Raw genomic sequence first — 26,009 nt, 5'->3', positions numbered from 1 at the left:
TACAATTCTGTTACATGAAATTCTAGAAATTGCAAATGAAGGTATAGTGAAGCATATTAACTCTTGCCTAGGGACAGGGAAAGGAGGCAGTGGGAGAGATTACAAAAAGGGATTGCAAAAAAGCACAAGGAAACTTTCAGGGATGATGGAAATGTTCATTTTCTTAATTGTATGATGATTTTACATCATATAATCTCATGGAGTTTTACACTATATATAAGTTCATTTTATTATATATCAATTATATCTTCATAAAGCCTTTTTTAAAAAAAAAGAACTGTTTTTCCTTCCACACTATCATCCCATTGTGTTAACTTATATGACTGATGTTACAATTTTGACCAAATAGACAAATTAATGGAATGAAGAACTAGTTAAGTGCAAGGCAAAAACTTTACCTCATGAGTACATAAAAGAACATGCTAAAGGCATTTCTCATGTTACTCGAAGAGCTAAGTAAGACAAGTCCAGGAAATAATGTGATAACATTGTACAATTTACTATCTTCAAATATGCTGCCAAAGATTCAGAAATCAAAGTGAGGGAGAACCACCAGAGTAGAGGATTCTATTCATGAGGTGAAGCTATAGACTTCTACAGAAAGAGAAAAGCTGTACTTTTCTTCTTACATTTCAAAACACATAAAACAAAATAGTCAATTTTTAAAATAAGTGTTGACCATTGAGTACTCAGATAAGTTAGAAATGATACACTGCTGGTGAGAGTGTAAATTAATTCAACCATTGTAGAAAATAGTGTGGTGATTCCTCAGAGCTAAAAACAGAACTACCCTTTGACCCAGAGATCCCATTACTGGTTATATTCCCAAAGAAATATAAATCATTCTATCATCAAGACACATGCATTGGTATGTTCATTGCAGTACTCTTCACAATAGCTAAGACACAGAATCAACCTAAACGGCCATCAATGATAGACCAGATAAAGAAAATGCGTTAATATACACCATGGAATACTATGCAGCCATAAAAAAAGAATAAGATCATGTCCTTTGCAGGAACATGGATGGAACTGGAGGCCATTATCCTTCCCAAACCAACACAGGAACAGAAAAACAAGCACCACATGTTCTCACTTATAAGTGGGAGCTAAATAACGAGAACACGTGGACAGAAAGAGAGGAACAACAGAAACTGGGGCCTGCTTGAGGGAGGAGGATGGGAGAAGAGAAAAGTTCAGAAAAAAAAAACTGTCAAATACTATGCTTAGTACCCAGGTGACAAAATAATCTGTACACCAAACCCCCAAGTCACATGTTTACCTATATAACAAACCTGCACATGTACCCCTGAACCTGAAATAGAAGTTAAAGTATTTTTTAATGGAATTGTAAGAGCCTGCCTTTTATCTCTTCTGCTGTTTAACATTGCCTCATAAATTGTTTTTCACAGCAGTTTTGATTCAGTGTATTGACATGGATTTTCTCTCTCTTTCCTCTCTGTGTTTTGATATGCCAGATGTATCGTTAAGATTACCGGAGAAATGGTGTTGTCATTTCCTGCTGGCATCACCAGACACTTTGCCAACAACCCATCCCCAGCTGCTCTGACTTTTCGGGTGATAAATTTCAGCAGGTTAGAACACGTCCTGCCAAACCCCCAACTTCTCTGCTGGTAAATATGATTTTGCATAAATTTTTCAGAGATATATGTGGCTTAGTACTTTGTACTTAGATGAGGGATATATCTTAGCAAGAGAGTCGCACTATAGTGAAATTACCACCACTCAGATATATTTGTAGATTCAAGCACAGAACTTTTACCAGCTATCAAAATTTGTTGTGGGTGATTGTGTGTGAATGTGTGACTGCATATGCATATACGTGTTTTAATGGCCAACTATCTCGAGTGGTTAGAGAGACAGAGTAAGAAAATCTGTATCAGCAACAGTTTGTTCGTTGTCTGTTTTACTCATTATCAACAGACAGTGGATGACAATGGTGGGAAATGAGCCAAATAACAAGAATAAAATCCTTTCATTGTATGAGCATCTTTTTATTTTTATTTTATTTCATTTTATTTTATTTTTGAGATGGAGTCTTGCTCTGTTGCCTAGGCTAGAGTGCAGTGGCACCATCTCAGCTCACTGCAAACTCCGCCTCCTGGGTTCAAGTGGTTCTCCTGCCTCAGCTTCCCAAGTAGCTGAGATTACAGGCGCCCACCACCACGCCTGGCTAATTTTTGTATTTTTAGTAGAGATGGGATTTCGCCATGTTGGCCAGGCTGGTCTCAAACTCCTGACCTCAAGTGATCTGCCTACCTCGGCCTCCCAAAGCGCTGGGATTACAGCCATGAGGCACCACGCCTGGCCTTCTTTTTAAATCAATTGTGTGTGTAGGTGTGACTGTGCATGTGCATATGCATAATAAAGATATCAAATTCAGGTTTAATAGTTAATACAATTTTATTGTAATGATCATTATTTTGATGGAATTTTACATGTATGACATAAAAGAAACTTATGCAAATATGTTTATATAAATGTAATTGTTCACATTTTCTATTAAACCTGAATTTGATGTCTTTATTATGCATATGCACAGTCATACAAACCCACACCCATGCCTGCTATTAAAATGATCAATTATACAAGTTAATTATTTGCAGTGAATGAGCTGAAAGGAGTCTTCTTGACAGCTTCTCCACCATCAAGTCCTGATGTTCATCTACAAACCTCTCTCTGAAGTGACCACTTTTTTCTTTACTGCCACCTCCCTTGTCCAAGTGACCACTGTCTTTTCCCCGTACCACTGCCATTGCCTTCTTCTCTCCCTGAATCCAATCTTGCCCCTCTCCAATACATTTTAACAGCCGGGTGGTCTTTTATGAGTAAATCAGGTCTCCTTTGTTCACAACTCCCTGGTGGCTTCGCATTACACCTGTCCCAGAATCTAAACCTGTTACCATTGCCTTTGAGGCCTTGAGTTGTTTACCCTCGTCTGCCTCTCCGTTCTCATCTCCCACCATCCTGCCTCAGAATCCTTTTAGCTCCAGCCAGACCTGCCAATCTCAGAAACAGGCTGAGTCCTTTCCCACAACAGGGCTTTGTAGTACTCATTTCCTCCGCCTCAAATACTGTTTCAACCTTCTTCACTTGACTCCAACTCATCCTTTAGTCTCAGCTCTACTCTGCCTCCTGGACTATCCCATTCTCCTCCCCATACCGCCACCAACCAGCCCCAAACTAGTAGCTTGGTGCAAAAGTAATTGTGGTTTCTACCATTACTTTTAAATGACAAAAACCGCAATTCCTTTTGTGCCAACCTAATAAATTCTTTCCCCTTGTTATTCTCTCTAAAGGTACCCTGTTCTTTTCCTTTGTAGCACTTACTACAATTAATAATGACATATCTATTTGTGTTTCTTCATTCATCCATCTCCCCCACAAGACTGTGCAAACCGTGAGGGAATGGAAAAAGTCTCTTAATTTAAATTCTTGCTTCAGTTTCTCTCCATGTTTTGGTTGTGCACATTGAGCCAGCTTATTTTTCAAGTTTCCTCCATCTGAAATTAGGAATTATGTGCCAATATCTTGCCAGTTTGTTTGTAAATATGACTGGTGTCATAGTTACAGCTTTTGTTGCATTTTTAGGCAGTTATGTTGCCAAGTTCTTAAGCATATGTGCAAAAGTTGTATACATATATTAACATATTGGTCTTATACATGGAATCAAATATCACTCAAAATGGTTTTGCTTAACAAAATATTATATAGACCCTTAAGTTATTATTTGCAAAAGTAAAAAAAAATAAAATAAAATATATCCCATTAATTTGGATCTCATGAACTCTAAATACTTGATCACTGTAACAGGGCTGTGATGAGTGACCGTTTAGTCATCTATAGACTCTTTAGTTTTGTTATGCAGTGCCACTCCACTACCTCAACCACCACAACCATCCCCAGTTCTTTAAAAAGGCGTTGTTGACCAAGCATGATTCTAGATTGCAGTACCAGCCTTTAGTGTCTATCATCAGGCAATTGTTTCCTTAATGTTTACTGAAGAAGACTTCATATGTCACCATGGCCCCTGGAGACATTTTGGTTTGCAATCCCTATGACAGGGGCCAAATTGAAGTTTACGTCTACTTTTTTCTTGTGAAAAAGTTTGCTTGTAAAAAATATGCGGGAACAATTGTCAACTCAAGTATGAGACTGAAGAATGCTCAAGCATTTAAGAATTCCATCTCTGTGTAAGCATTTGATTGGCAAAGCTTTCTTGAATATTTATTAAAGCAGGTTCTCTAAGAAATTATCACAGACCTATGACAGCTTATTTTGCTATTAATCTCAGCAAATGTATTTCTTTAAAATAGCATTATATAATTGAGGGTTTCCCAATTATTCAAATCTACTTAGTACAAATTAATGACATGTTGCTAGATATTAATTCTGAACCTCTATTTTGGCATAGTGTGAAAGCGTTATTTGTAGAACTGATATGGGCTGGAATCTGGCTCTGTTTCTTATTAGCTGCATGATCTTAAGCAAATTATTTAATTTCACTGACCCTCTGTTACTCTTACCTCCTGCCTGCTTGTATAGCAACAGCTGTGGGAGCTTGGGTAACTTAGATGCTTTTCAATTTAAAAAAACTCAGATAGCCCTTATCAGCATCCCTAGCTCAGCTGACAAGGCGCAAAGTCTTAAGGACCAGGTGTATTTTCCACCCCCTTCCTCCATTTCCAGGGCCAAAGAGCTTTGCCTCATCCTCAATAACCTTATATCCAGGGACAGCAAAACCACACTGGTCACACTGAGACTTGGCCACCCTTTCCTAACAGATCAGTGACAGTTTTAAGGCCCTGGTGTTTTTTACTCAGCTTTCTTGATTTATGTGACTTCTGGAGGCTGAATCATAGCAACTTACTTTTGACCTGTCTTTTCACTTTTTCACTGTATCAGCCTTCTCTCTTCTCAACCCCTAATTTTCTCTTTTTATAACAAGTTTGCTCATCTTTAAAAACAAAGACAATAATTCTTCCTTTGCAGGGTAGATTTTAATGAAATAGTTTATAATGCCTAGCATATAATAGGTGGTTACGAAATTATAACTACCGTTATTGCACTATATAGGATATTCTGAAAGTGAAGTGTCAGCAAATGTGTGTGACAAGTAACTGAATCATTTGTGGCCTCAGCTTCCTCATTATATGGGAAGTGAGTTATATGTTTGTACACTCTTGCCTGATTCTTTTTATCATTGAGATGAGCATTTGCAAGATAGATTGGGTAAGTGGTCTGTATACAGGCCTCTGAGCAAAGCTAAGACTCTCATAGGGATATAAAACTTAGCTTATAGAGACTCTGCTCTTCTTCTGTATTATAACTACCATGATTATCATTTAAACTCCAGGATCATCTTATAAGTGAAGTGAAATCTTTGATGATTTAAATGCTCATGGATGAAATATTATGAATGCTGAAAAGGCAGCATGGTAATTTTAGTATCACTCTTTTCTGCTTAGTTGGTGATAAAGACCATGTTTACATTTGGCCAAATATTTCACTGGATAATTTCTGAGAAACTACTGGTCAAAGTAATTCAAAAGTAAATAAACGTATTCAGTTCCTTAATTGCATTAACTGACTAATTTAGACAAAGCTAGTGCCGTAGAAAGGGCTATTAAGTTTGAGTTAATAAATAATTCACTCTTTAAAGCTCCCAATTATCATCGCAATTAGTTAATATTACTGAGCACTCACTGAGATTGATAGCAACACAGTAGCTCCTCCCTGTGGATATTAATCTACCAACACAATAGCATTCAGAACTGTATTTGTATGAAAACCACACTACTGTTAATAGATTCATAATAATCTCTACAAATTGCCAAAAGATGGCTCTACATATTAGATGACAATTTGCTAAGATGCTTCTTGTAGGATTTATATTTGTTTTAAGATGCTACTCAATCATTTTTCTTCCCAAATGAACAGTGATAATACACAAAATGATGCCAATACCAAGGAATTCTGGGTAAACATGCCAAATTTGATGACTCACCTAAAGAAAGTGTCTGAACAAAAACCCCAGGCTACATATTATAACGTTGACATGCTCAAATATCAGGTAAGCCTATTTACATGATCAGTATCTCTTCCACATGACATATGTGTTTTCTAAAGTACCTACTATTGAATAAAAGTAACTAAAGTAACACTTCTTTTAACATTATTTAAAAGCTATAACTCATTTTTTTAAATGGAAACTTTAAAAGACAACTTGGGGACTACTGACAAAAATATTCATACATATTCTTATTTAAGCTTACAAGTAAAATATTTTATCACAAAATTAGAGAAATGTGCCACAAAAAATGAAGTTGCAGAACATTATACTAATTAAGATTGTAAGTTTATATTGATAAACAAGATGATTATAATTTTGTTAAGAACATTACTATACTAAAACCTCTTATTTTAAATGATTCAATGTACACAATCTGCTTTTGTTTTTCTAGTAAGATAGTCCTATGAAAGAATTCTAATAAAATCTAACATTAAGAAATAGTTCAATAATAAAGGAATGTTTGATACATACAATATATGAGAACTTTCTTTTTCTATCTAGAATTGCCCTTACCTAAAATTATTATTCATATAGTAAATAAGCCTAATTCATACTAGGATCCTGATAGTGCCTGAGTCTGAGTCTCTCATTGATTCCCAGCCACTTGACTGCCTAGATTTCTTTGGTTTTTTTTTTTTTTTTTTTTTTGACTCAGAGTCTCACCCTATCACCCAGGCTGGAGTGCAGTGGCACCATCTTGGCTCACTGCAATGTCCACCTCCTGTGTTCAAGCGATTCTCCTGCCTCAGCCTCCTGAGTAGCTAGGAATACAGGCGTGCACCACCACGCCCTGCTAATTTTTTGTATTTTAGTAGAGACGGGGTTTCACCCTGTTGGCTATGCTGGTCTGGAACTCCTGACCTCAGGTGATCTGCCCGCATCAGCCTCCCAAAGTGCTGGGATTACAGGCATGAGCCACCACACCAGCTGACTCCCTAGATTTTTTTAAACTTTTTTATTTTTTAAATTGACAGGTACAATTGTATGTCTGTATTAGGTACAACATGATATTTTGAATATATGTACATTGTGGAATGACTAAACTAAACTAACATGCATTACCTCACATAGTTATTTTTGTGATGAGAACACTTTCCTTTCACTTTAGCGTTTTTCAGGAATACAGTATATGGTTATTACCTATAGTCACCACATTACGCAATCAATCTCTTGAATTTATTCCTCTCATCTAACTGAAATTTTGTGTCCTTTGACCAACATCTCTCTAAACAAACCCCCACACCCCCCACCACCACCACCTCAACCTCTGGTAACCACCATTCTACTCTCTAATTCTATAAGATCAACTTTTATTTTTATCTTTATTTTATTTTATTTTATTTTATTTTATTTAGTTTTTTGAAATGAAGTCTCGCTCTGTTGCCCAAGCTGGAGTGCAGTGGCACGATCTCAGCTTATAGCAACATCCACCTCCTGGCTTCAAGCGATTCTCCTGCCTCAGCCTCCCAAGTAGCTGGGATTACAGGCACGTACCATCATCCTGGCTAATTTTCATATTTTCAATAGAGACGGGGTTTCACCATGTTGGCCAGGCTGGTCTCGAACTCCTGGCCTCAGGTGATCCCTGTGCCTTGGCCTCCCAAAGTGCCATTGTGCCCAGCCAAGATCAACTTTTAAATATTTCACAAAAGAGTGAGATCGTGTGGTATTGGTCTTTCTGTGCCCGGCTCATTTCATTTACCACATTTTTAATGCATTATAATTTTTGATTAAATATGTTCAGATTATTTTTCTTCAAATGAAGGAAGTTGTACTTTAATAAAAATCAGGACATCTCAAACTTGACTGTTTCTCAATCAAATGCTGGTTCTGAATTGATGCTAAAAAGAAATATACATGTATATATATTTAAATAATATAAATATTTATTTATAATATATATTTAAATAATATAAATATTTATTTATAATATTTATATATACAATCTGTAATATATAAAATAACACATTATATTCATAAATATAAATATTTATACAAATATTTTAAATATGTTTATATAAATAGTTTAAAATATTATATAAAATATGCAAATACATAAACATGATATATGTGAATATAATATTATATATGTGAATATAATATGATATATTATATGTGAATATAATATGATATATTATATGTGAATATAATATGATATATTATATGTGAATATAATATGATATATTATATGTGAATATAATATGATATATTATATGTGAATATAATATGATATATTATATGTGAATATAATATGATATATGTGAATATATCATATTATATGTGAATATAATATGATATATGTGAATATATCATATTATATGTGAATATAATATGATATATGTGAATATATCATATTATATGTGAATATAATATGATATATGTGAATATATCATATTATATGTGAATATAATATGATATATGTGAATATATCATATTATATGTGAATATAATATATGTGAATATATCATATTATATGTGAATATAATATGATATATGTGAATATATCATATTATATGTGAATATAATATGATATATGTGAATATATCATATTATATGTAAATATAGATAGATATCATTATTAAATATACATATATGTATATTTGGGGGTGTTAGGACCTAGCAGATTATATATATTAAATATACTTTTTTTATTTTATTTAATTGGCTTAGAATGCCACCCAGGTATCTATACTTTGTATAAGTTTCTCAAGGGAGTCTATGCATCCTATGCTTTGGAAAACATTTATTTAAATTGTTGTAAGAAAACCATTTAAAGTGAAATATCTATAAAATGGTGTACTTTCCAGAAATGCAAAAGAATATAATTTTTTCTTGTAAGAATAGTATATACTCTTCGAACATTATGGATAATACTGAAAAAATATATAATATGGCATAAATTCATCACTTACAAATTAAAGTATAATAGAAAACACATTTCATTTAACTTTTTCCCAAAATATTTAAACATGCTTAGTGACTGCTTTATGCTTTGAGAGAAATGAAAGGAAATAAGAAAGGAAAACTCTAAATGTAATTTTTTCTCTGAATGAGAAGTTAAATTTCAAGGCAGAAGTTAAATTTCATGTATGGTTTGCATCCCCAAAGTGTGAAAATAAGTTGGCAGTTCTTTCCCTTCGTGGACTCTAATTATATACACTGCATGTACATCTTCACTTCAGATAAAAAAATTTGTTTAATTATTAAATCCTATAGAGTTTTTTTCATTTCCGTATTTGTTTTTAAGTAAATCTAGAAATTAGAATTCACCTATTGCAGTATGAGCTTTGTGTAAAGTATTAAAGTATAGGCAAGGGCTGGGCACAGTGGCTCACATCTGTAATCCTAACACTTTGGGAGGCTGAGGCGGGAGGATCACTTGAGCCCAGGAGTTTGAGACTAGCCTGGGCAACATAGTGAAACCCCATCTCTACTTTTTTAAAATAAATAAATAAAGTGTAGGCAAGATACTGAATTCTAGATTAAGTCAGCTTTCTACTGGCCACTGACCTCAGGTGCTTAATATCCCAGAACTTCAGTTTCCTCATCTACAAATAAGGGTAACAATGATATCTACCTATTTTATAGGTTGCTATAAGAAGCTAATAATAGCCTAATATATTTCAAAGTACTTTGTGAAATGTAAACAGTCCTAGACTTGCTGTTTTATTTTAATGTGTGCTCTGAGGAATCCCTTTTGCTGTTGTTTAGCTGTGTTTTTGTTGTTGTTTTTCAACAATGCAAGGAATTGGGTGGAGAAGCACAACTAGCATTTTGTGGAATTGCCCTTAAATCGCAGCATGTTTAGTTTCTGGCCCAATAGCATCCCCCCAGAAATTGGGACGATCAAAAACACATTTTCATATATCCAAAAAGCACCTCCCCAGGTAGAGGAACTATAATCAGTTTGAGAACAACTGCTGAGGACAAAGTCCAGAAAAAGGAGTAGGGGAGGGGGATTCTGCTCTGCTTTTGATCTGCTTTAGTTAATAGATTTCTAAATAAATGTTTGCCTGCAGAAAGCATTATGCTGCCAATAATATTTAAAGTTTAAAAACTATAATGGTTAACTAGCTTAAATGGTCATCAAAAGCCATATCTGTCGTTTTATAAAAGAATCCATGTTGGGGCTTGTTTCTGCCACCACCACTCCTGCCTTGAGAGTTCAGTCTACCTTCAGGACCCTTCTCCATGGTGATCATATGTGCAGGCATTTCCTAGACAGTTGTTTATATCCTTCAAAATCAGCAAAGCTCATCACACTCCGTGAAAAAATATCCAAGGGCATAGACACCACTCATCTGATCCCTGCAATGTACATGTACTCGTGAGAGGTGACTTTCTTAGACACCTATTCACCACCATAATGAACGATCGAGAGATTCCAACACTGTGAATTTTTCACTGTGGACCCAGAATTCACATCAATATTATTGTCTTTAGATAAATGTTCGTTGATTCTTCAAACCTGGCTTTTTCTTGGTCAAGCTTACAGCTGATTCTAATTAGTATCGACAGTAGATTATAGCACTGTAGCACTTCCAGCTAAAGGAATCCCAAAGGAAGTAAAAACTAGAAGTAACTTCCAGTTACTCCCTTTGGGATTTGCCAAAGTAAGGCCTTGAAACCAGGTGTGAAATCCCAGAGGAGTAATAATAACCTACCCTAGTCTAACTCACTGGTTTGTTGTTGAAGAGCAAATAGGGTAAGAATATTAACAGGTGACACTTATCAAAATGTAATTCCTAGTGTGTGCTAGGCATCCTGCTGAGTGTTTCACAAAAAAACACCTCCTTCAATCTTCCTGACAATCCTGTGGGTAAATATTATTGTTGTAATTCCCATTTAGCAGATGAGGAAAGTACAGAAGCTCAGAGAGGTTCTGAGCTAGGGACTTGTCCAAGATCACTCAGCTTGTAAGCAGAGTTGCAGAATCAGAACTCACACCTGGGACTGTCTAGCTTCCTGGCCTCAGCTCCTGGCCAGCATGCTATTCCACCTCCTTAACTGACATGAAGTGTACTGAAAACTCCAGAGTGCCACCGAGACTCTAGTAGCTGCTTTCGTGTTTTTAGTCTGTAACAGTTTACTTGAAGCACCCAGCTCTGTCACAGCACGCTTCACGGTGCCTCTCACGGTTGCTTGTGAGCAGCATAAACGACATATGACATTTTGTTTGATGTCTAAGAACATCCCTGTGGGAGAAAATCATAGCTTCCGGTTTTGTTTCAGATTAACGGTCCAGACTTAAATATTCTCTTTCCTGTCGTTCGGCAAGGTGTCTGCCCAGGGCATTCAGTCCACACCTCTGAACCTGGCAGTGAATTGGCGATGTGAGCCTTCAAGCACTGACCTGCGCATAGATTACAAATATAATACAGATGCAATGACGACTGCTGTGGCCCTCAACAATGTGCAGTTCCTGGTCCCCATCGATGGAGGAGTCACCAAGCTCCAGGCGGTGCTCCCACCAGCAGTCTGGTATGAAGCCTCCTATTCTCTCCACCAAAGGGCTCCTCTGGGTCAAGAGGTCACAGACTTCTTAGCACTTGTGTGTCCTGTAGGAGGGGGTGACAGCAAGCCTGTGTATTAGGGTTCAGGGCAGGAAATAGAAACCGCTGGTAGCTATTTTCAGCAAAAACTAATTCAACAGGGACTTCAATGCTTACACAATGGTGGAAGTGCTAAAGGAACAGGCTGGATCTCCAAAAATGCCTCCCAGAGCTCTGCAGAACTGGCCTGCCACAATCCAGGGAAGGAGAGAAAGTAGAAGGCTACCAGTAGAACCACTGAATTCAGGAAGCCACAGCTGTAATTCTGATCCTAGGACCAGCAAGCTCCTATTGGTACCTCCTTAAGTGCTTATTGGCACCCACAAACCAGAGGCTACAGTGGACTCCTGTTGTTAGAAGATCCCCACATCTGAGTTAAATTGCAGAGGAAAACAGTCAAGAAAGCTGCAGGAGAATGGCCTCTGCCTCCCTTCTGTCTTCCAAATCTCAAACCGTGCATGCAATTGGTAAACCTAATTTGTACCTAGGACCCTAACTGCAAAGGCCTCTGAGAAATGTAGTGTTTCATTTTGTAGCCTCTGAACTATAAAAAGGCACACTAGAGAAGGTATGGGACTAGAAACTGAATAGATACATTGTGCCTATATCATCTGTTATAAAGGACTTGTTCTAGAAAGAGCATTTCACTTTTTCCATATGACTGTCAGAAGCAAAAAGTGGAATTTGTTTTAAAAATGAATGTCAGCCAGATCATGACCCCAATTTAAATTACCTTAATTAATTGATTAACTAATGCTCCTATCTATCTTCCCATGTATCTGTCTTAGCAGATTTATTTTAAAAAAAAATTTAACTCTACTTTGTCCTCTAAATTTTCATCTCATGGTGTTCTAGCTAGTTACAATAAGGACAGGGAAAAAAGAGATTTATGTATGTCTGGGAGGGGAGAGAGAGAGACAGGGAATCTTTAAATTGTAGTGCAACTTTTCAAGCTCTATTTTTAAAAATTAATACTATCCGGAAAAAAAAACATGGCATCCACTAAACAAAAACTCTTGGATATGCAAAAACCTTTTACCTAATTTATTTTTAGGAATGCTGAACAACAGAGAATATTGTGGAAGATTCCTGATATCTCTCAGAAGTCAGAAAATGGAGGTAATGGAATCACAAGCTTACTTTATTTAACATGTAAAGCTAAAATGGCTTTAGGTATTTGCCAACTATTACCCAAAACATGTAGCAATAAAAACAAGCAGAGTATTTCACTCCATTTTTGCGTTTACTTATTTCAATTAATAAAAGCAAATAATTCTTCAATGAATTCTCTTTTTCCCCTTTTCTACAGACTCCACATCAAACAAACTATCATTTAGACCTCTTAAGGAGGCATGTTTCCATCCTGTGTCAGGTTCCACACTCCCTGATTAGATATTTTTCACTCTTCTCAGATATTAATCATAGGTTGGAAAATACAAGGGCTTCCAAGTAGCACGTCTTCAAATTTTGAGGTACCATCTCACGGAAGTACAGTTTTACCAGTGTGCAAATAGAGTTGCTCATAATATTCAATGATAAACTTCATTTAATCACCATTTTGTCAATGAACGGTGTCTGATTTTGTATGTTAACTTTTGAATGCAACCTCTAAAATTATATCCAGAATGTTATGTTGACTGTTATCTTGTAATAATGTGTGTTTTTTTTTAGGGGTGGGTTCTTTGTTGGCAAGATTTCAGTTATCTGAAGGCCCAAGCAAACCTTCTCCATTGGTTGTGCAGTTCACAAGTGAAGGAAGCACCCTTTCTGGCTGTGACATTGAACTTGTTGGAGCAGGGTATCGATTTTCACTCATCAAGAAAAGGTTTGCTGCAGGTAAATGAGTATCTTGATTTTTTCATTTGTGAAAATAACGTTGCCTTGGCTACTCTTAAGAGGAATAGGTTGTGATTTTCTCATCTTTTTCCTCCACCTCTTTCCCACTCCCAACCCCCATCCCAACTAGAAAACAAACCAATTATTGAATGAAGTAGAAATAGGACAATGCACACTGGAAATCAGAAGTCAGGAGGCTCTGACTTCTAACTCTGTTTCTTAAGTGGGGCTAGTTGTTCCCATTATATAGATGTATATATACTGAGGTTAATGGAGTAAATCCTACTTTTATTATATTGACGAACAAGACAAATATGTTTTGCTTTTTTTTTTTTTTTTTTGGCCAGACGGAGTCTCTCTCTGTTGCCCAGGCTGGACTGCAGTGGCGCAATCTCTGCTCACTGCAAGCTCCGCCTCCCGGGTTCACGCCATTCTCCTGCCTCAGCCTCCCGAGTAGCCGGGACTACAGGCGCCCGCCACCACGCCTGGCTAATTTTTTGTATTTTAGTAGAGACGGGGTTTCACCGTGTTAGCCAGGATGGTCTCGAATTCCTGAGCTCGTGATCCGCCCACCTCGGCCTCCTGAAGTACTAGGATTATAGGCGTGAGCCACCGCACCCAGCCTTGCCTTTTAATTTATCTCCCACCTGAAAACTTTTTGTTCTCTGACAGGACTTCATAGAGTTTAGACTTGTCAGGTTTAGCTGAGATCTGGGAGAATCTATTTTTCACTTTAATAGCAAACTCAAAGAATCTAGGCCACAGATCAAAACTGGTCACCCGTAAGCTGAATATGGCCATGAGACAGGTTTTATTTGGCACAAACAATGGGGTTTTGTTTTGTTTTTCAATTGGGGGAGAGGAACTCTCTAATACTAGAGTGATTATACTTTTCAGTGATTTGCTGGGATAAATCCTGGTTTTTTTATGTCTATTGTACTGATGTAATTATTAATTATACCCTTTTCGCTCTCAAAAATGATCCAAATTGGAATATAAGTTATATGAGCACCCTTTCTAACACAAGTTGGATTCTCACATCCAGAAATAAATCTCCCAATCTATTCTGGGCAAACCCCAAACCTCTGCAAATTGTTGATCTATGGAAATGTGAAAAGGCAACTAGCTGATCTGAAAAACTGAAAATTGATTTGGAAACTTTATGTATCTTTTATTCGTATTGCACCTCTAAAGTATGCAGTATCTGGTTCCTAGGGGTAGGGAAGGAGGAATAGAAATGTTACCCATATAATAATTACATTATTGAACTAGCAGATAACCTGTTGACATGTTGTTTTGTTTTGCAGGAAAATACTTGGCAGATAACTAATGAAATCTTATGCAAGGATTTGGAGGATTCATATAATGGAGAACTGATGTATGAGAAACAGGTTTTAATTTTGGTTTGATGAAAACAAACCAATATCTGCACTTGGGATGTATCAGGTGGAAAGTCAATGACTTTCATCTGTGATTTCCCTCACACACTACCGTGATGACCAGTCCTACAGTATTTACTTCTAGGTGTAATATTGTTAATGGTTTTAAAATGTAATTATTGTATTTGTAAATTGTACTCTCATTCCAGTAAGGCAGTTAGACACTTGAGTTTTAGCATTTTACCATTCCTGAAATGGATGTAATTTAAACTGTGGTATGTAAATTTAATAGTAGTATTGTTGAATGGCACAATGCTTACAGAGGTAGATTGCATTTTGTCAATATATAAAATTTAAATATAATATTGATAGCTGTCATAAAGGGGGTGCCACATATTAAAGAAACTTAAGTGGAACCAGAAGAAAAAGAAACAAACTTACTTTTCTTCAACCCTTAGTATGTTTTACTCTAGTGCTAAATAAAAATTCTATCTTCAAATGTTTAGTGGGTTAAATTCAGAAACTATTTCAGAAAAAATTCTAAGGTTACAGCATATTCAAAGAAAAGCATTAGTTACCACTTTTTAAAAAGCTTTTTTTTCAAACTGCAAATTTCATAAAAATGCAAACTGTGTAAACAGGGCCTCTTATTTTTATAACTTGTGTAAAAAGGGAAAGCTATTCATATTTAAAGTTTACGTATATTAAATTATAATCAAGAGTAAAGAAGATGTTGAAGTCTTAACTACTTGCCCCTCTCTACAGTTTAGCAAATGTGGGGATTGCTGAATAATCAGTCAGACTAAAGCCAAAATTGTGATTTTAAGATTTCAAGACTTTCCATAGTTGAACTGGTTAACAACTTTTGCTTAATTACTCTGAATAGATGATCTTACTCATCCAGTATGGGGGAATGATACCTCGCGTCTTCCTCTTTACCCACAGGAATCAAAACGCTGAGACTGAGAATTTTAGGGAAAAAAAAAAGTCCCCTGTTTAGATCCAGAAGGAGAGTTTTAATCATTGTTTATATCATTTGAGAATGAAAAAATAAGCTTTATAAATGAAATTCTATTCACATTACTGTGTAATAAATTTCCTTTCGGATGATTGGGATTCATTGTATAAAACTGTAAATCTTTGCCATTCTTGGAGAAGCAAGAGGAGAGTTATCAAAAATGTATGTCATTTCATCGTTGCAAGGTATAATAAAAACTAATTATTCAATCTGGCCCCACCATATGAACATTTAGAAAGACGAACTTCTTCGGGAGTCTCAGTTGTAAAACCTTCCCTCATTAAGATCAGAAAATGTTAGTCTTCCTTTAAGTCATAGAACTTATTTAAACATAAACCAACTTCTATTACAGGTTATGCTATTAAATAACTGTAATTATTAAGTTATTATTTTTATAATTAGTTGTTAAATTTCATTTTATACCCACTCAAATATAACAAAGAATTTTTAGCCCCTTTAAATTTTAGAATTAAATTAAATTTTTAAAGTCTTACTTCTAAAATGAGATTGTAACTGGCAATTGTTTATAGTGAAACTGTTTAAATTAATCTTTGTACTCCTCTATCAGTGCTTGCTACCAAGAGAATGTCCAAAATGATTTGTTTTACCATGGGAAAATTCTTACTATTCAACAAACTCTCAATTGGCCCCCTACAGCAGTCTGGTGTTGAAGTTTCTTTGAACAAACTAATTAATATGCTCTTTTTATGTAAAGGTATCCAATTTGATTTTGAAACAAAAATAGAAAATGCAAAATTCTAAATTCCATGAAACATGGAATTTATGACACCAAAATCAATGGAGAGTAAGCAGCAGAAAACTGAGAATTATCCAGCATATGAATATAACAATGTGTTTTTAAGTAATCAATTCATTTAAAAAATTGAATATTAATACAAAGCATATTAAAAATGTGTAAATATTACTGGTTCTCATGTCTTTGTATTTATATTTTATTTTATCTTATTTTGTATAGCTCTAGAATGAATTAGTAATTAAACACAAGGGTTTTTTCCCAAAAAATAATTTTATTGATTTTTAAAAATGTAATTAAAAACATAGATTACAGTAATCTCTAACATTATTCAAATCTTTCTAGGACTAAATTAGGAACTATGAAGAAATCCTATAATCCCTTAATTGGTCTTTATGAAACAGAATGGGAGTCAGCAATTTCAGAATGATTGAACTACGAATAACCAGAACCTCAATAGAAAATGCATCCCTTCACCTTTCAGAAAAGAGATCAAATAATAACACAATAAGCTGGTATCAGGGATTTGCATTTTGACATTTTGTTGTTTCTTTTTAATTTTGTAGATTATAATCTCCTGTTACATCTATATCCACAGTACTGTAGAATAAGAATTCATGTCCTGAAAATGGTCCTAGGCAATGAAAGAGTCTCAGTTGTCAAAGACATTAAGTCAGATTCATTTATTCATTTTATTCCCAAGTCAGAATAAAATGAACTAGTAGGAATTAAAACTATATTCAGTACTAGGGGTTAAAACAAAAAGAAATGGTTCCAGTTAACCGGAACACCATTTCCTGAACATTATGATCTTTAAAAGGTTCTGCTTTAGCAAGATAAAAAGTATAAATGATGCTACTTTATTTTGGCAACGTGGAAATTATGTTTTTCTTTTCCAATAAAATCCATATTTTCATGAAATTTTTAAAAATAAATTTTTATTAAGAATTAGTCTGAATTTTATTATAATTGAAATTTATAATTACTAAGAATTAAATTTTTAATCATTTTTAAAGCTGTGTTCTTCTCTACACCCATAGCCAAAATGGAAATTCACTGTATGGTATTTGGGAATATATTTCACCTGTAAAAGAAAGAATGTCCACAATTCAAACGGTTTTGAGTTAATAGATAGGAATCCCTCAGTCAAACTACAGAATTTTTTTTGTTTTATATATTCTTAGTCAGCAAAGTGTTTGAGCTATAATTAGAAATATTTCCGTTTCTAAATCTTCTTTTAGGAAAGCAGATAACTATAATACGTTGGCTCTGCCACTAACTCCTGCCATATGATATTGGACAAGTCACTGCCCTTTTCAGTTTCTCATCTTTAGAATGAGGAGTTGGGATTGACAGTGGTTTTCAAGCTTTTCTTAACAGCAGGGCTTTTTTTCTAATAAAATTGCACATGGAATCCTGGTAGGCAAAACAGCTCAAAGCAATGCAGGAGTTTCTCCAACAGTTTAAATCGGGGCTCCGCAGAGCATGGTTTAAATACCATAACAGTACAAAATGATCTATCAAGTGTCTTCCAACTCTGAAGTTCCACAGTTGTAATTTACTCAGATAAACCACCTTTTGAGGCTTTAAAAGCAAACTTGTAAAATCACAGTAATTGAATGATATACAATAAAAATTGACAGAGTGTTTACCATGTACCAGTCACTAGAGATATTAGCTCATTTAATCCTCTTATCAATCAAAAAATTGTAAGTACTCTTTTTAATTCCTGTTTTACACGTGATGACACTGAGGCTTAAATAGAGTAATCTCCCTAAAATGATACTGCAGCTGAAAGTAACCCAGTTATTCTGACTGCAAAGGAAACGCCTTAATTACTTTGTCCATCCTGAACAAAACCGTCTGTTTTATGTCACTATATATAATCCATTTGAATGCCAAGGTAAAAGGCACCATGAAAAACCATTACCAAAATAAGGATAACCCCAGTAACAAAACTGTCAAAAAAGAATCACTGCTTCTCAAAGTATGATTGGTATCATCACTTATTAATGTTTTGCATCATCATTTATTAATGATTTTGGCTTGGTCACCACTATGCCTGGAAGATAGCAGGCACTGATAAACATTGTTAAACACCGTAACAACACACAGTGATCTATCACATGTCAATGTCTTCCATCTCTGAAATTCCATGATTTTACTCAGATAAACCACCTTTTGAGGCATTATAAGGAAACATGTATAATCAAGTTCATACAAGCTATACACAGTAGGCATCAATAAATTTGTATTGACGGCATAAACTTCTAGGGATGAGATTTGGGAATATACATTTTGATAAGTGCCCCAAATTTGAGAATCATTGCTCTAGTAGATCTCTAAGGTCCTTCTTAGTTCTGACATTATATCAGATTTTAAGCATTAAATTCTAAGATGAAAACCATTTTTCTAGTCAGTTTATTTTTCATTCAGTCCACTTAATTTCCTCCAATCTTAAAAAAAAATTTTCCCTAGGAAAATCCCTATCTTTTTCTTAAAGTTACTCTGTTATGCTATCTGTCTCAAAGTAGCCTGAAATGCATTTTCTCATTTTCATATTTCTGTCCTTTTCTTCAATGTCTTAAAAGACTTGAAGTAGAAGGGAGGTTGCAAGCTGTTATTTATTCAAATACAAAATCCTAATCAATGTTTCCTTCTTTGCAAGGGACATTCAGATCTCTAACTTGTGAGTCAAACCTATTTATTTTGTAAGCTTTTGACTTTACAAACATGTGGTAGCCTCATTCTAAAAGAGTTGCACTGATATTTTTTCTCAAAATAACCACAGGCTGTAAATTAAATTGAACAATACATTAAAATATGCAGATACATACTAAACAGATGAGTGTGTGTGTATGTGTCTGTGTTTAACCTTTTCCTTTTCCAAAAGATTATACATTTGAGCAAAATCCCATTCAGTCTACTGAACTACAGTACTCATTTTGCCACATGGTTTTCTGATCAGCAATTTTTTAAAAAAATGGAAGCGTTACATTATATTTAATAATATCAAAACAAAAGTGATCTCTACATATAGCTTTGAAAGTTAATATAATATGATGTGTCCATGCAATGAGTCAAATTAGATTGTTGATATAAATGAACAAATCAATCCAAGTTACATTGATTAAAGGGACTATTCGGATGACCAGCCTCACCATCTTTTACTGTGTGCACTTTCCTCTTAAGGCTTTATTGTATTTTCCCTGCTCCTTTAGGCTTTTTTTTCATGTGGAAAACAGTATCTAAATGCCATTCGCTCACTTATGAATTAAATATGGCTACCATTAATGTTCCTTTTTGTCAGTGGAGTGTATGGAAGGAAAATGAGATAGAAGTACATTGCTTAAGTCTCTAAATATTAAAAACAACAACAAAACACTTGCCTTTCTCTTGTGTCATTGCTTCAATGTTCTGTCATCTTCTGCAAGCTAGAGTTGCACTGTTGACATCTAATTAAGATCTAAATATCTTTCATGAAGGAATGTCAAATGTAAAGTCTGTTGAGTTGACCATGGTGAACCTCTTGATTGGCCCTCACGTTAATATCTGATTTCTCTCCTAAATGGGTATGTCTATGAGGAAAAGACACCTATTTGTTGAAATTGACCATGGGTATAATAGTTTATTCTCTAGGTTTAACTTCTAAAATTATTTTTCCTTTGATTTCTAACTGCCTCCTTCTATCCCTAGAGTAATACCTTGCCTACCTTAAACACATCTTTATCGTTGTAAAAAATGTTTTGGCAAAAAGCAAATATATTTTTAAATGTCCCGTAATGTTTTAAAGAAAAGAAGTAAAGTGTATTTGGGCTATGCTCACCAATATTCCAGTATTTTACAAATTGTGTTCTGCAAGATGTTCATTGTGGTCTGAGAACAAATGGTCCTATACTTTAATTCTCTCTCCTTGGACATTAACAATAAATGTTAGTGTTTTAATGAAGCTTAAGAAAGTTATTGAATCAGGTAAAAAAAAGTTTTTTTTCTAAGCACACCTTGAGAAACCTTTGGAAAAGTTTTCTTTTAACACTAGTTTATATATCCTTCAATAATTGTAAATAAAATAACCAGGAATGCTTTGAAAAAAATGCTTCTGGAATTTTGTTTTAATTTTAAGAGAATTCCTGTCATTTCAAATGAATTGTTATCTATTTTAAATTTCATTAGTATCTCTTAGTGAATTTAACTTTATCATCTAAAATATTCAAAACAAAACAATAAAATTATTTTAATTGTTTTTGTATTATTCTTAAGGCTTGCACCTATGACCAGCATATCAGACCCCTATCTGTTGAAGATGTTTCCAATTCTTTGCCGTGTGGAATTAATGCCAGTGAATAATCTTCAGTAATGTTTTACTAAACAGCTTTAGGAAACCGAATCATGATAGATCAATGTTGACAGTATTTTTACATAAGCTTGTCAGAAATTATATTAAAAACACTTTGGGGAAAGCTAAGAGCAGTGCACTGTTTAGCACAGATTTTGCGAGATTCTATACTCTTTTAATGAGCATTTCACAGGTTTTTTTTTGTTATCTTTTTTTTTTTTTTTTTTTTTTTTTTTTTTTTGCTTTGCTTTACTTTGCCAATCAGTTACTTTTATACCAAATTAACAAAGTTTATTTAAAAACTTCCTGGTTAAATTGTCTGTTATCATATAGAAAAGAATCAAACTGAATCACTTTACATTTCTCTAAAGATAGTTCAGTTTTTAACCCATCCAGAGTTTGTAAATCAGCCTGATAGATCATAAGCCATTTATAATTTTTAAACATTCCATTGAATGAGTATATCATACAAATGTTAATTCCATCTCGCTCATTCAGTTTTATATTACTTTTATGACTTTTTTTTCTAGCAAAGTAAATGCTTGATGTTATTCATACACCATCACTCTAAGGTATTTTAAATCATACAACAAGTAACTATCACAAGAAGCACTGTCCCAAGATCCAAAGTCAGATTTTTTTTCCTTTTCAAGTTGCTAGAATGATAATTCATATAGCTGTGTTGATTTTTCAGGTCAGAATTTAGTTCTTGCTTTGTTAAATGGACATACATGAAAGAGACTGGCTCCTATCTAATTCATATTCTCTCTCTCTTTATCTCTCTGTCTCTCTTTCTCTCTGTGTATGTGTGTGTCTCTTTCCTCTCTGTCTAAGGGGAATTGGAAAATTGCTGCTGAATAATTTTTCTTGAAAAAGCCAAGTGTTGATATGATGATATATTAATCTTATCTATGAACAGAGCTTCACCACAGGCCAAGCAGTAATGTATACAGCTGGCTTTTTAAGCTGTTTGAACACTATTGTTTTTGATTAAAAAGAATTTTTGTTTGTTTTTCACTTGTATAGTAAAAGATCATATGAATTAAATGCTTGGATATTAATTTTCATTCCTACTAAGTGGCCATGTAAGGCATTGATTTTTTAAAACTTGAACAATATAAGAATCTAGGAATCTCAGAAAGATTTTGTTGTGTTTCTATAGGTAATGACATCCTGTCAATTAAAGAAAATGCTGTGTGTAATCTGATTTGGTGGTAGCCTTTATTTAGAGCTCTCTTCGATCTATGTGGCAAAAATAGACTAAATTTCTTTTTAATCTCGTACTGAGTATATAATTTCACAAAAATACCTTGGGCATAAAATATTTATAAAATTATGAATTAAAATACTCAAGATGCTTTTAAAATTTAGTCAAAATGTTGATTCCCAGCCTTTTTCCTACACATCGATTTCAAAAGAGTATACTTTATTCTGACAGCCATTACTGCTTAGTCTGTGAAGAAAGCTTTACTGCTTCTATGCTGTGCTCAAGAGAAAACCAACAACGGAAGCGAAGACTTGCTCCTTCACAGAATTGCAGCAAAGCTCTCTGCTGGGCAATGGTGACAGGAAAGTGTGTAATTGACTTGTTGAAGATCATCATGAGACCATCTTAATATTACTTGCCTTATAAGTTAGAAATAGTATGGATATCACTTTTCGTAAATAATAATTTTTGTAAATGTTTTTTGTTCATAACTTTCCCAATCACCTATTTCACAAAATCCTGAATATGCAATTATTTATTATGACACATTACTGCAACTAGGGCTCCCATTCCCGAACAAAATTTAATTCTATATGTAAGTTGTTACTGAAATGCGATTTCTTTTTCTGGAAAATAAATGAAAAATACGAAAATAAATTGAATTGTGAAACTCTTTTACTGTCAGCCTCTTAAAATTTTACCTGCATTTCTGGAAAACTTCATTCCATGTTTAGGGTAGGGATGGTGGGCCAAAGGTCTGGGAAAGGTCAAGTGTTTAGAGTTAGACAAATCTCCGCTCTGTGATTTAAATATCGACTTGAGCATGTTACTCAACGATTCTACATTTCCTTATCTTAAAAAAAAAATAGAGTAATGTCCCCTATGTCATAGTCACTTAACAGATTCAACGAGATAATGTTTATCCATCACCTAGCAGTTCCTACCTAGTCCATAGTAGATATTCAATCAACAATCCTTTCCTGTACTTATCCTTCTGTGAGTAGAGATTGGGATGGGCAAAAGTATCTATTTCTCTTCTTCCAACACTATCCTAACACTGTGCTCCACCGGAATCCCAATGTATTACTGTCAGCTAATGCTAATTGCAGCAGGACACTCATCAAGAGCCATGCCCTTGGCTAGATGCTTGGAGGCATCTTGTTTCTGCTTCCAATGATTGCCCACTACAGGAGGGTCTCTATAGTGTTTATTTTGTTTGCTTTTGGTTTGGGGAGGCCCAATGGGCTTAGGCTGGGGATAGTCGCTCAAGAAGAGGAGAGGCCCATTCATACCAGCAGGTAGGTCCTCAACCCCAAACAGCCTCCATTTCAAAGCTTCTTAGACATTAACAGGCTCAGAATAGTCTTGCTAAGGAAAGGGAAGGAACCCAGCCCGGTTTGTAATACACTGGAGTTAAGACCATGAGTTTCAGGGGCCGTGGGCATATTATTTAACATTTTAGAATCTCAATTTTCCAAATCCTTTAAAGGAAGAACATTCCTTTCTTGACAGAGTTATTGTGACGACTAAATCCCAATGTTTGTCGGTATCTGGGGTATCTGGCCAATGTAAGCGCTCATTTACCTCCACATTCCACCGCCTGTGCCTTGGAGGGGGAACGTGCAAAGCAGCGTTAGGGGCCAGGGAAAGGGCAGGGGCTACTTTACTTTGCCTTTGCGCCTCGGATTTCCTGTGCTAGGAAACCGCAGCATTCCCCACTCCTGCCCCTGACGTCTGCGGGAAAAGGAACTTAATGAGGGGCCCTCGGGGTGCAAATGTCTTTAGTCCCAAATGTCTTCCTCGCTACAGAATGAACCAGTTCCCCTCCAGCTCGCCGCCAACCCAGGACGCAGCCGGGCTCAGGGCGACCCCCAGTGGGCAGTGAAGACGAGATCCTCTACATCCTTGGGGCAGCTCAGAGCGCCACTCAGCGGCCAAGTCCGGCCTGGGCGGGCCGAGGGCGCTGTTTGAGGTCACCCTGGAGACCCGCCTCAGAGTCCAGGGGGAGTGCGCGGGCGGCCGCCGGCTGCGGGAGGCCTGGGAGGCGGAAGCCGCGCCGCGCGCAGCGTCTGCAGTGAACGAGCCGAAGGTCTGGCAGACTCCGGCGAAGCCTCCCTGCTGCAGGTAGGGTCAGGTCTCTCTGCAGCGCGTCTGGACCCCAAAGGGAGGACAGGGGGCAAGGGATCGGCCCTTTGTTGAGAAATGGCTCTACTTGGCCCCTATCTCTCCGCCACCTTATTCCTCCTCTCCCCAACAAATAAGAAAAAATGATCCCAAATTTGGGAACTGAAAGTCGGTCCCAAGCGTTTGTTCCCTGCCCCATTGTATGGCTGGGCTTCCAGAGTGATGGCCAACGCAGAGCCGGCCAGCAAGGTCATCCCCTGACCCTGGGCAGTCTTCCCGTGGCTGGCCGCACCCATGAGGACCTCCAGGTCCCAACTCTGGCCTTTCTTGGGGAGGGGGCGGCCTGCAGGGCAGCTTTGGAAACAGCTGAAGCGGAGATGGGTCTATGTGGCTTTGCAGCGAAACCTGAATGACCCACCTAATCAGGCTGTGTGTCTTTCCACACTCATAAACACACTGACCTTCATACACACGAACACAGACACACTTATACACACAGGCACCTGCACACACAGAGATGCACACTCACAGGTACACACTCAAGGACGCTCACACGTGCACACACACACACCACGCTGCCTGCCTCACCCACACACAGCACCTCTGCTCTGACATTGATGCCACTGGGTTTTAGGGTATGTTCTTATGTACCCTACCTACTCAACTGCTAGCTCCTTGAAGGCGTGGATTCTCTTCTATTTTTATGCTTTGGTGTCTAGCACAGTATTTCCTTATTGGGGCTCTCACATTTATAGATTATGAAATAATTTAAATGAATACCTAAGTTTGTAGGTAGACAATGAGGGCATTAGAGTTATAGTCTAAGTTCTGGGAAGTCCATTGCTACTACCTGCTTTTTAACAAGTATTAGTAGGAAGGAGGGAGTTTTCCAATAAATTATTTATTTAAAAGTTAAGTCCTATTTGCTCCTTACAAAGTATGTAAATGTTGCTCGAAAAAACAAAACAAACAACAAAAAATCTTTGGGAAAGCAAGGTTAATTTTAATTTTTATTTATTTATTTATTTTCTAGCCCCCTACCCCTAATTTTATTTTTTAAAGTCATGGCGGGTCAGGCACAGCGGTTGATGCCTGTAATTTCAGCACTTTGGGAGGCCAAGGCAGGAGGATCACTTATGGCCAGGAGATTAAGACCAGCCTGGGCAACATAGAAAGACCTTGTCTCTACAAAAATTTTTAACAATTAGCCAGGCATGGTGGTGCAGGCCTGTAGTCCTAGCTACTAGGGAGGCTGAGGTGGGTGGACCACTTGAGCCCAGGAGTTTGAAGTTACAGTGAGCTATGATCATGCCACTGCACTCCAGCCTGGGTAACAAGAGCTAGATCCTGTTTCTAAAATAATAAAATAAGCCAGGTAGAGTGGCTCACGCCTGTAATCCCAGCACTCTGGGAGGCTGAAGCAGGATTGCTTGATCCCAGGAGTTCAAGACCAGCCTGGGCAACATAGACCCTATATCTACAAAAAATAAAAAATTAGCCCAGCTTGATGGCATACACCTGTAGTCCCAGCTACTCAGGTGGCTAAGTTGGGAGGAACATTTGAGCCCAGGTGTTTGGGGCAGTAGTGAGCCATGATCATGCCACTGCACTCCAACCTGGGTGACAGAACAAGACCCTGTCTCAAAAATAAAATGTAACAGTGACAGCAAATATTAATTAGCAAAGTTGTATTATGATTAAATTTGGGG

At 36.2% G+C, this 26,009-nt stretch overlaps 2 protein-coding genes across 27 annotated transcripts in view; both read left to right on the top strand.

The window, feature by feature from the left end:
• Positions 1 to 26,009, top strand: part of SGIP1 (SH3GL interacting endocytic adaptor 1) — a 238,033-nt gene that overhangs the window by 195,654 nt on the left and 16,370 nt on the right. For 20 of the 26 annotated variants that reach the window (XM_054547439.2, XM_009249288.4, XM_009249292.4 and 17 more), the window contains 6 exons: positions 1,479 to 1,634; positions 5,962 to 6,094; positions 11,373 to 11,575; positions 12,701 to 12,765; positions 13,318 to 13,482; positions 14,790 to 16,804. In XM_054547439.2, coding sequence (XP_054403414.1) covers positions 1,479 to 1,634; positions 5,962 to 6,094; positions 11,373 to 11,575; positions 12,701 to 12,765; positions 13,318 to 13,482; positions 14,790 to 14,812 — 745 coding nt within the window. In that variant the 3' untranslated portion in view covers positions 14,813 to 16,804. 26 annotated transcript variants of the gene reach the window in all.
• Positions 24,173 to 26,009, top strand: part of DYNLT5 (dynein light chain Tctex-type family member 5) — a 31,030-nt gene continuing 29,193 nt past the window's right edge. The window contains exon 1 of the mRNA XM_002810723.5: positions 24,173 to 24,300. The gene's annotated coding sequence lies outside the window, so the exon portion shown is untranslated. The remainder of the gene's footprint in view (positions 24,301 to 26,009) is intronic.

This window comes from Pongo abelii, chromosome 1 (genome assembly GCF_028885655.2).
Source record: "Pongo abelii isolate AG06213 chromosome 1, NHGRI_mPonAbe1-v2.0_pri, whole genome shotgun sequence".
Classification (NCBI taxonomy): domain Eukaryota; kingdom Metazoa; phylum Chordata; class Mammalia; order Primates; family Hominidae; genus Pongo; species Pongo abelii.
Note: the sequence above shows the minus strand (reverse complement) of the source record. Positions and strands in the feature narration are given on the sequence as shown.